General features: G+C 33.3%; 1 protein-coding gene across 1 annotated transcript; it reads right to left on the bottom strand.

The window, feature by feature from the left end:
• Window positions 1-1,151: 1,151 nt before the first annotated feature.
• LOC121119988 (uncharacterized) lies at window positions 1,152-2,773 on the bottom strand. The gene has a single exon (XM_040714841.2). The coding sequence runs from the start codon at window positions 2,566-2,568 to the stop codon at window positions 1,447-1,449; it is 1,122 nt and encodes a 373-aa protein (XP_040570775.1). The 5' UTR covers window positions 2,569-2,773; the 3' UTR covers window positions 1,152-1,446.
• Window positions 2,774-12,690: the final 9,917 nt, after the last annotated feature.

The raw sequence follows: 12,690 nt of genomic DNA, 5'->3' as shown, positions 1-12,690 counted from the left end.
TTCATGATGTCCAAGGTAGTTCTACCGGCGTTGATTAAATTACCTATCATGGCTCTTCTTGTTTCCATCGCGACGTATGCAGAATTTTTGTTTTCAGCAGGTACATCATCAAAGGATTAGAATCTTAGCCATTCCAAAATAAACTGAACATTAAGATTTCCTCAACAACACCTATTCAAAAATATGTTTCTAGGTCTCATTACTTTTTCTACAAGCGGTACATATGTTGTTTGGCTTAATAAACCATCGACACTTATAATCAAAGGACCACCGGTCGTATGGAGCGGTCCTAATACTGGACTGACATAACAATAACTATAGTTCCAACGATATAGATCAAAAACTAAGGCTCGTGATTGGACTTGAACTACAAAATCATTTCTTTTTTTTTAAGTAGATATAAAATAATTTTTATTTCATTTTCTGAGGAATTGAACTGGACTCAATGAAAGTATTCAAGGACTTTGAGTTTTCATCAAAGAGTGCAGGATTGACCAGGAGTATAAGGACTTTTTTCCACCTCTTTGGTTAATTAAGATCAAAATAATCAAGCTAGGAGATTGAGTGGAAAATAAGCAACTTTCATAAATGATGTCCATTCTTTTTTGATAGTCTGAGCAAAACTAAAATAAAAAATTAATGCCATTCACTTCTTCGCTACTTTTTATATTGTTCCCCTAAGACATATTACTTAGCCCAGAACCAAAGCCACCAAGTGACGAAACGGGAGCGTCAGGGAGCCCTGATGATACCATATACTCATCTATAACCAGGCAACCTCAATCAATTCACATGGGTAATTCTGCGAAGTAAATAAATAATTGCATACATAAGTAACATAGAAAAATGGCCTCATCTCAGGTAGTACCTGAAAAGTTAGCTCTAGCAAGGGAATTTTTTTTAGTAGGCAAATATATATAGACATAATTGATCTCAGGCCGTCGTTTTGTAAAAAAGAATTTATGAACGGAAATAAATAAAAGAATGAGCGACTGAACGGATTTTTTTCAGAAATAAGAACGGGTCTTGTGTTATTAATAAACAAACTTATTAACCCCCCCCCCTAGAGTAACAAGGGATGCATTGAGATATAAATTACTACTTAATTAATTATATAATCAGTAGAATCCCTAAATGATAAACGTTGATAATATGTTATGTGAATACACAGACATGTATTGAAATTATTAATAATATAATTATATAATATTAAAACAAATATATAGGTATAATAAATATTTAACAAAATAATAATTATTATTATGTTAAAATAAATTTAATAGTACATAATACATAAATAACCATTTGGATTAAACAGGAATTCTTGGTTTTACATATTCAATATATTGAAAAGAGAAATAGAGAAAGCACAAAGTAAATGAAGAGCCATTTTTGTTTAGCATTGATAATAATTAACCGGGATGATGGCGATACTAGGAGAGCAGCCTACAGCGACACTAAATTAACGGAGTCACAATTGGACTTTTCATGTTCTCGTTGCTGTGTGGAACAAGTTGGTGAGAAGATGACGGGTGTGGGAATGTTTGCCAGTGGAGTAAGTCCCGTTGATGAGGACGTAGTGAGAAGAGAGTCAAAATTAAGTGCACTGGAGGGTGTTTCAATGAATGAATCCATAAAGGAAGGACTTTTCTGAAGTAAGGGTAAGGAAGTGGGTCTCTGGTGTGTAGGATGTAGAGAAGAAGTGGGGGGCGGTACTTGAGAGGACACACCGACTTGATGATGATGTCGTTGTTGTTGAGAGGATGATGAAGGAGATGGTACTTGTTGTTGTTGTTGCTGCTGCTGGGGTACAGGGACGACTCCTGTTACAGAGGGATGGTGATTTCTTAAATGTTCATCAGAGTGTTGAGGTAAGCAACAAGTTTTGGAATGGGATTGAAGGATATACTGAATTTCTTCTTTGGTACATTGAAGCGAGCGGATTTCTTCTTCAAATGAACGCTTTATTTTTTCTTGCTCTTCCACTAGCTCAAGAAGGTCATTGGTTTGATCCACACGACGCTTTCTACAACGAGCAGCGGCTTCTTTATTCCTCTCCCTTCGGACATTAAGTCGTGCCTCTTCTTCAGGACTCAGCAATTGACCGTTTTTATTGTGAGAAGAGGGTTTTCGTCCACCTCCAGATGCCCTTCGAGGAATATTCCTCTTACGAGGAAGAAGTACTCCACTGTTATTATTATAATTGATGTTCTCCTTTCTTTTATCCTGATCCTGTTTATCCAGAATGGTTTGAGGTAAGAGAGATGTAGGCGTGACCACAGTCGTCGTTCCTCCTTGCCACGACTTTGCATCAGAGTTCACAAAAGTACTTCGAGTCATACTGGTGGAGCCGCCTTCATTGGGTAAGATCACGGAGGGAATGGGATAAGAGTCCTCTTCAAGGAACAAACTCCCACCATCCAAATCACCCCCATTGCTATCAAGGATCTGAGATATACTTTTAAGGGTTGTGGGAGTCAATACAGAGATTCCCAGATTTTCTGCAACTGTGGAACGAGTTAACGTTTTCGGTTTCATTATGTTAGTCTTGTAGTCGTAGTTATACATGCACACACTCTCAGGGCTCAAATGGTAATAAACTTATAATTTTTCTTTTCTTTCTTATTGTGTGTATGTATATATTTTTTTGCATGATAAGGAACGTCAAAGGCGTGCGAAAAGAGAGGGAGATAAAGGGAAATTCCCCCTGTCTAGAGTCGTACTTTTTTCTCGAATATTCTTATGCAAATTGATGGGACGTCACTCCCGAGCGCGCGTTTCATCCCAATAATAATAGACCGTACATACCATACTAGGTAGTACTACTGTTTGTAGTTCTTATAATAATAACATAAAAATAAATAAAATGACGAGAAGAAGAAGAAAGAAAAGGAACAAAATGAGTCATCCTTTGCATTTCAGCTGTATTTCCAAGAATTGAATAAAAGACCCGGGCTCTCTCTCTCTCTCTTTCTCGCGCTATTATTATAATATCTAACTAAGTTACTACTATTAAATAATAAGTATTGTTATAGTTATACACTAATAAATGTGCTCGAATCTCCTCCTAAATGTTGTAAAGGCGTATGTGATACTGATAGAGAGAGAGAGAGAGAGAGAGAGAGGAAGGGAATGGAGTCACAGGTAACAGGAGGAGGGGGATATTATATGAATAAAAGTGTGATGAAAACATTATCAACTCATAGAACGTGTTTCATCTTATGGTGAAATTGACGTCGATGAAACGGTGTAACATCTTTAAAATGTGACGTCACTAACTCGTAGTCCTACATTTCTTTGTAAATAGTAAAACTATTACGAGAATATTACGTAGTTTTAATAATACATAAAAAAAGGAGGGAAAATTTGGGCTCAGTCAAAACATACATTCCCCCATCCTTTTTTTACGAAAGAAAGAAAAAAAATACTAATTAATTGATGGACTGGACTCGCACACTTGAACCAAAAGTAATATTTAGATATACTTCATAAAGGACACACGATACGATTCTCTTCTAAGATCCGCTGACATTTTCTTTATGAATGACATTATTATTCCTCTTTATCACTTATCAGAAAGGAATGTCAAGTAGCTAGTAGTTTGCTTGTTTATTATTAGCGTTCATTCATTACTTTTTTCTTATCACTTCTTAAACACGGCAATTTTTGCTTCAACATTATTTTTTTAATACATACTCTATGTACATATTTATCTTGTTTATAATTGTTTTTAGTATGTATGTAGAGAGGCTATGACGTCACATATCAATTAGATTTTTATATTGTATTTTTTTTGTGTAAAGCTTTCATAGTTTTTAACCTGTATTTAAGCAAATTATACAAGTTGCAACTCAAAAATGAGAAGAACTGTTGAGTGTGAATAATTTATCGTCTACCTGCAATAAATATGATGTAATTATTAGTGGAATAATATTTCTTAGATGGTGATATATAGAACGTTTTTATGTGACGTCCACTTTTTCAATGTCGGGCATTTGGGGGCCTAAACAACTAATTTTGATAGCAATGAAAAACCTTTTTTCTTCATTAATATTAAAAAAAATAGTAAACTATTGGATGTCAAAATGAGACCAACAAATGAAAGGACTTAGAGTTTATTGTCTATCAATAATCTATACCTCTATTACCTAGTTTTATTGTATATCCTAAAATGTATTAAAAATATCTTATTTCCATAGAGTGTAAAGAATAAATTAACTATCACAATGGAAAGAATTTGTTTTTTTTTTTCTAACTATCCTACTTTTATCGTTTCTAAAATTGTACAAATATAGACATTTTTAGTACATATGTATTACTTTAATTTAATTCAAATATCACTCTTAATAATTGACATGAAGTAGTATTTAATGCAGGTGTTACGTCTTTTTTAATTCTTAAAGTCATTTGATGCAGTTTCATCAAGATTGTTTGGAAACTTGTCTGCTTTATTAAGTACACACACAAATCAACTATGAGTCCCCAAGATGACATCGCCTTCAATTAGAATGCTATTTAAGACGTCAGTGAAAATGCTCAATTAATAATTGTGAAATTGCTAATTTTTCATGGGAATTACCAACTGATAAGCATTCTGTTGCAGTTAGATGAATATTTAAGTGGCAAAAGAGTTCCATCACTTGTAAATCTATATTAATAAAAGAAAGTTTATCCATATGTACGTATAAATAACTTTGAGTCAGTTCTTATTTATTCGGTCTAGTCCAGTCTTAGGGCCGATCCTATCAGTCCTTGGGACTATCAGTACTATTACTTGTACTTGAATGACGTCATCAAGGTTAAATTTTATGAAGGACTGAACTAGACCGGACCAGGCCTGAACTGCAGTCTTGAGTCCTAAATGAGGACTGACACAAATCTATGAACAAATGCATATCCAAAAAAAATGAAGGCCTTTTGAATCTAAGACATAACAAAGTAGTAAATGTAATCTCGCAGGCGTTTAGTATGTAGCATTGATCGTGTATACAAGGTGTACTGTATATACTGATCCCTTATGTATATCATAAACATATCTTGATCTAAAAAAACAACTGATGTCGAATTAAATGAGAGAAATTGTTGTTATATTGTCCATAACCAAATCATATATGTTGCAATTCAAAAATGAAGCAAAGACTATAGATTCATTGTTATGTGATTTTTGAATATTCCTTAGATGATCAATAAGTTAATGTGGATACATTGTTTAAGTATATTCGCACGTCAAGCTTTCCCTTTCTATCTCAAAATTGGAGACAACAACGGTGGATAATTGAAATTCAATCGATTTCTATGAAAATTAACTAGGTAAGTTTAAGTTAATTTCGAGTTTAATTTTTTTAACTAGTTAAGTTTCAGTTAATTAACTTTAGAGTACTTGAAGTTAAATTAACTCAACCAACCTTGGTTAAGTTAAAATTAATTTCGATATTAAAAATAACTATTTCAGTTAGTCCATTGATAAATTTATCAAGGCTTTAAAACAAAAATTATTGTGTTGGTCACTATGGCTTGGATTGTCTCTACTTCCAATTGAACGATCAAGAAAAAATTACATATTCAAACTCCCAACAACTTCAGTATCGAAGGAAAAAAAGCAATGTAAGAGAAATTAACTAATTAAATGGAGGTCAAAGTTTTTTTTTGAGTTTTGATGTAATTTTAAACTATATGTGTGTAAAATTATAAAATATCGGAGATAATATAAAAACGATTTGGCGTGGAATGTCTCAGTTCCAAAGTTTGATACAACAGATAGTGTCGACTCAGAGTTTAACTACATTATCGAAGAAATAAAAGTTATTTCAAGAAAGTTTTTTTTTAGTATTTCAACTGAGAATAAAAAAATAATTTTAACTTTAACTAATTAACTTGATCAAGTTAAGTTAAAGTTAAGATAATGCAAAAAAAATAAAAAATTGACTAGTGAAGTTAAAACAATGCTGTTTAAATAATTAACCAGTTAATTGAAAAGTTAATTAACTTAACTTATTTAACTTAAGTTAAGTTGAATTAACTTGCCCAACTCTGCCTATTACATTCATCCTGTAATTATACGGCAATGGTTCATGGTAGATACAAGAAAAAGTCGTAGTACTTTACTTAATGAGCTAATTCTTTTTTTTTATAGATTGCATTTTAACAAATTAGTCATATAATTATCAAATCGTCTGGTACTTTTTATGCAATTTGAACATCTTGATTGCATATAATATTTACATTGTAGCTGTGTTGTTGTATTGAAAGCGAAAATGACAGGATGTTTCAGAATTGGGAATCTAGTCTTGCGATAATTCTCATTCATTCCTTAAATAATAATAAAAGAAACATCGATGGTCTACCGAGAGGACTCTAGGCAAATAGTGGACACTCAAGGCCAGGAAGGTAGGATTTAGTAGTTTTCAATTCTGATTAGCTTAAAATTAGAAGTAACTACATGTTCCTGCAGACAAGCAGCCAGTTTGAAAAGGCCATCTCCCCCTAGTGAAAGGAGAATAATAAGGGCGACTACGTCACAACAATAACACGATATTATAGGTCCGTGTTAGATACAAAGTCTTTTGATTGAATTGTTTATTTTTCCCTTTACCACTCTTTCCCAAGAGTCCTTAAGGTCTACCCAGAGAATGAACCAAATGGAGAATAAATTAGAGACATTACTACGAGTGTTAAGAGTCGGTCTGAGATCGCTTTATCCGGTTCGATCTTAATAGATTTCTTCTATACGTCAAACTTCTCTATTCACTCATAACCTCGACTGGCACAAAGTAGAGGAAACATTTGAAAAAATAAAAAATAGTATCTAGCCTTTCATATTTTTCTTGTTAACAGCTTTGAACTAATATATGCAGATTATTATTAAGATTTTATCATACAGAATACAGTATTTCATTCTCTAGTGATATTATATTCAATGTTTATTGAATTGAAGTTCTTGATTTATGTTTTAATAAATTGGATCTTTTATTATATCCAAAAAGTAATTGTACTTGACAGATATTTCGATCAAAACCGCAGTCTCAGATAGTAAACCTAAATTTAATCGTTTTCAAATCTTTGACTATTTTTTTGCGGTCTCAATCTATTGCCCAATTCCCCCCCCCCCATCCCAGTTATACAAGTTACAAAAAAAAAAATACTTTAAAATCAGAATAATAATAGTTACTTTATTTTAGTTTCAAATGTATATGATGTCATTGTTTTGAATACACATATGTTGTTATGACCAATTAATCCAAAAAAAAAATGTTATTCATCATATTTATCTATGTGAGCCACGTAGACCGTACTTTTTTAAGGAACTGAATTAACTTATTATAACAGTACCAGACAGGTCCAGGATTTCAAGGACGACACCCCACACTAATTTTTAGTGATCTAACAGAACACAAAGGTGAGATATTTAGGCTCTATCCACAAAAAAACTTTTTCTGAGGAAAAAAATATATTTAGAAGTTTGGGGCTAGCATTCACACTGTGGTGTTTACCTGAATGTAATTAAAGAGTTGTACGATTCTCGTCGCCGAAACTTCAAGGGGGTAAAAGAATAAATGGGAGTCACGGAATGGAGAGGAATGATTGTAGACGGGAAATTAATATGAACGTAGAGTGTATTTGTTAAATGATGAAAGACGACTAAAATATAGAATATGTAAAAGGCTATGACAGAAGAACGTACATTGGTGATTAAAACCAGTAAAAATTACTACGAATTTACATGAATAAAATAAGGGGTATTTAAATAAAAAAGGTTTAATATAATTAATTGTAAAAAAAATGCAATTATAATACACAGGAAACCGGGGTTCCGCTTATATATTATTTAAGCAAAATTTGTATGTTCGTCGACACCTAATAACTCCGGACAATGCTAAGTATTACCGCATAGCAAGTATTAAAAGATTCCCATGAGATAAATTTTTCATTAAAATTCCTCACCGGGTCGGATTAAGCAGATATCTTCTATGAAAATGTTTGAATCCGAAAAAAAGACATACAGCATCTGATTAAAAAATATTTTAGAGTTAAAAGGTCAATATAAATTTTAAATGAGTGTGTGAGGGCTTTGAAGCATGGTAAAAAAGATATTTATATATATATAGAATTTGTTTGTAATATGTACGTATCCGTATGTTACTGTTAAACCGGATTTACTCCTGTTTTTCAAGGACGCTCAATATGGTAATCCATGATTTCTAAAGAAGACCAAACAACAACACTTTTAACAGATGGATAATGAACTTCCTTATAGCCACCACCTATAATGTACCGTCATAGGTATGTTTGTTAGGGGGGCTCGAATATTATTATTATTATGAAATTTTGAGAATGACTACTTATCAAAAATTGTTTCTATGTATAAAAACATACTTATCAATGTTGTAGTACTATAAAAAAGATTTAGATGTTCTGGATGACAATATAAAGCCTTGACTTTCATATTTTTTATATTAACTAAAAAAATAATAGGAAATATGGGTCGCTTAGTTCTGTTACTACCAATTATATGAAATTTAGCTTCTAAATATCTTTTAATGATAAGTTTTTGGCTGATTATAATTGATTTTTGTGTGCGAACCAAAGGCAATAGAATTATCCAAAGAACAGAAAATGAATATTGATTAAATAAAATGGGATTTAACTGCGGTGTTGAAAGGAGGATGAGCCCTGGAGAAGCTTAAGACCCCCCTTCCTAAATCCAAGTACTTTTGTCATAACCACCTAAAAATTATTTCTTATGAGAAAAATTTCAAATGGCAAAACGTGTGAAAAAATGTTCATTTGTTTCAGGCTTGAGCCCCCTCCCCCCATAAGAAAAAAGTTTTTCAAAGTTATGTTTAGCTCATCGATAAATATACCTTTTGTTCAATGTATTAACATTAAATAATCAATCATAATTGTTAAACATATTTGTTAAATAAATATTATTAAAATAATCATAAAAATAGTACTTCTAAACATTCAATTCAAATGCAGAACCCCAAAACTTTATTGGATTGCCCCAAAAGTCTTCTTTTTCTGTTATAATGTTTTTTGACGTCCGGCCCGGTCTTAAACTTTAGGAATGCGTCCAAATTGGACGGAAAAGCTGCCCCACAGAATAATCTTTGATAAATGACGTGGTCATTATAGATATCTACTAATAACGGCATCGTAAATCAATCTGCTTTAATTTTAATAAGCCTATTTATACTTTAATTAGACTTACATTAAGAATAATGGGAAAATATGTACGTGTGTTACAAATATTTAAAGGTTTACTAAAATAATACAATTGGACCTTTATTGTAATATTAGTGGAAATGATGCCTTATTAAATAGTGCTTTAAAATTTAGAATGTTTTTCAAGACGTGACTGGAGTAGGGCTGCTAGTCAACTTTTCAACTAAACACCAGACGTACCTATTATAAATCAGTGAATTACACAAAAAAATCCAATCCTGCTAGAATATTAATATTGTGATTTATTTTCTTATTTTTATTCAATAAGTTTCTGTAGATATTTGCTAAAGATCAGCTACAGATAAAAAGTAAAGACTCTATTGATCATCAATATAGTTTTTTGCATGTTTTGGTGCAAGTAAAATGGAATGGACAGTTATAATAGATGGGGGATGAAATGATGGGATTTTGGGATACTCTAAGATCTAGTAACCTATGCCTTACATTTACATTAAAATTAATTATGTTTGGGGGTGGGAGGATGTGTGTAGGGGCGTATATCATCATACAAAAAACATGTAGCCTAAAATACTCTGACTGAAATGAAATATAAAGATTGTTTACCCTTTTTAATACATACTGTAGACATAGTAAAACTTTTTGAAAATCCTGCTTGGACCGCAATGGGTTAAACATACACCTTAAATATGGTTTCAAACACGTATGCAATATGAAGACTTTATCCACTCATATATACACTTGAATAAAATAACATCCTAACTACCCTTTATTAGATTTTTATGTACAAAAAAACAAAGATTATATACATTTTTCAACCTAAAGCCCAAGAACCCAAGAGGATATGTAAGACCCAAGCATTGACAGCCCTGTACTGGATCGATTTTAGATCTTAAATTAAGGACAAACCAATAAAACTTTCATAGTTACTTACTTACCGTGAACGTGTTGCTCCGATCAGGAATATTGAAGAGGGATAAATATTATGTACAATGAATTGTTTCTTTAATGTACATATTAACCCATATAGAACATAATTTTCTAAAAACCCTAAAAAGGGAATCAATCGTTGACTTGCTTGCATGCACACATATGCAGTTTATTACTAATACGGCATAGAAATCCCCTCATCTTCTCCTTCTATTATATCACCGAGCTATATATAAATATTCCTTAATCAAAAACAGATTTCTATAAATAAGTTCATAATAATTGCATGAAATATATCTATCATCTCTTATTTGACGCACAGTAGGAACGGTGGTAGGGTTTATATTCTAGAATATTCTAGATCGGTCTGAGAGAAGTAGCGGCGAAGTTATAGGGCAAAGGGGCTATTAGTTCCCCATTTTTGTATACTAAGTGGACTATAGAGACATAAACAAGTCTGTGTAACATTGACGACGCCATTATATATATATATATACATATAAAGGGAGCGGGGATCAAATTGTCGCCTACTTTAAACCTTGATAACTTGAAGACGACGTTATCAAATAAAAAACCGGTTACCAAATAGGAAAGCTATTCTCGTCAGCTGACGATTCGTAGTTCAGTTAGCATCATGCCGTCATCATATGAGGAGATAAAGAGCTATAAGTGGAACGAGGAGCTTTCGAGGTCCGCCGTAGTCATGGCATTGGTTAATAATGGAGGTGAAATCTCCAATTCAACGATTGCTTCAACCTTAGGAGTGAACTTAGGGACTTTTCAGCGTATCCGTAAGAAGCTAGAGGACACCTGGGATGTTGATGCCACCATAAAGAGGGCACCCAAGGAGGAGGGCGCCGACAAGAAGGTCAGGGACACTGACCTTGTCGACAAGGTGAAGAAGATGGTTGAGGATGACCCTACCAGGTCCATGAAGGCCATGGCGAGGGATCTGGGCTGCCATGAGAAAACAATAAGGGACTGTGTATCTGAGGATTTAAGGTGCAGGAGCTACAAGAAGCAGGTGGGCCAGATCTTGACCCAGAAGGCAAAGGACAACGGGCTGAGGAAGTCAATAAAATTCCTCAACAAGCTCAAGCACCAAAAGCAGCTCGGGATGCTGTGGTTTTTATCTGATGAACAGGATTTCTGTCAAGATCAGAAGGTCATCAAGCAGAACAACAGGTGGATAGCCACCTGCACCAGCCATGTGAGGAAGGTAATGAAGACCAAGTTCCCTACTTATGGAGAAGGTGGTTCTGCCCTTGATCCAAGGGGTGGCCGGAGACAGGCCCTGGGTGTGGCAACAGGACTCAGCACCCTGCCATGTGTCCAAGATCTCCATGCAGTGGTTAACCGAGAACTGTTATGACGTTGTAACCAAGGATTTGTGGCCTCCTAACTCTTCCAACCTTAATCCTTTGGACTATTTTGTCTGGGGCTATGTCGAGAGACATACCAACATACATCCCCATAGCACCAAGGTCAGACTGATGGACTCCATCAAGGAGGTATTCGGCAACATGGACAATGAGATGGTTAGAAGAGCCTGCGGCCGGTTCAGAGGCCGTATTGAGGCTGTTATTGATGCCAACGGTGATTATATCGAATGAATGGCTACTCTATACCTATATGCTTGTTATAGTTTTCATTTTCAATAAAATAGTTAAAAAATGTATATTTAAAAATATTTTGGCGACAATTTGATTCCCGCTCCCTGTATATGAATTCTAACGCATTCAGATGCCGCAGTCTGAGGCAGTAATAATTTTTATTGGATCGAACTAAAGATATTCTAAGGAACGAGAAGACAGTCAAAGTTATAATATACCCAAAAATATAAATTACTTTGTACAATAATAATTACTTAGAAGTGAACTTATTTGGTATGAAGAACCCGGTGGTTGCTTACATAGGTAATATGACGTTTAACACGTTCACTGAGGAAGTATTTATCCTTGTCCCTTCTAATACGCCAAGAACAAGAAATGTTTATTTTACTTTATATCTTATATGCCTTCATTCTTTTTCAGAGGGTTACTTTGCTAACACAAAAAGACCCTATGTATGTTGTCAGCTGTCGATTCCTTCTTCTCCCTTCATATGGCATGCCTATTTATTCTTTTTCATATAAACACGAAGTAATAAGTTATTCTATACTTTCGATCCGTTTCCAAAAGAACAGGAATACAGTTTCTTGTTGATCCCTCGTCGTTTATATAATATATATATCGGCCATTTTATTATTTCTATGAAGAAATTTTGGCTATTTCTTTATAGAAATACTATAATAACTACTCTTTTAATCAAATATTACTAAGCAATATTATAACACAGTATCGAATAAAATACTATTTTAATAATATGTAATGTATTTTAAAAATGGTGAAGAAATAATATGAAAAAAATTGTGTGTGTTGTTTTTAATTAGAGGTCGCACTTCTATTTAATATCAATTTTTTTTCCTAAAATATCTTTCAAAATGATAGAACTCCACAATAATATCTAATTTATGCCAACAACAAAATTAAAATCTTTGCAAATCCTTTTTTTTGCTAGACATTTACAGTTAATGTA

Source organism: Lepeophtheirus salmonis, chromosome 6 (assembly GCF_016086655.4).
Source record: "Lepeophtheirus salmonis chromosome 6, UVic_Lsal_1.4, whole genome shotgun sequence".
NCBI classification, from domain to species: Eukaryota; Metazoa; Arthropoda; class Copepoda; order Siphonostomatoida; family Caligidae; genus Lepeophtheirus; species Lepeophtheirus salmonis.
Note: the sequence above shows the minus strand (reverse complement) of the source record. Positions and strands in the feature narration are given on the sequence as shown.

Bases quoted from the DNA above. Each gene is read 5' to 3' on its own strand.
- LOC121119988 (XM_040714841.2), bottom strand. From the start codon at position 2,568: ATGTATAACTACGACTACAAGACTAACATAATGAAACCGAAAACGTTA.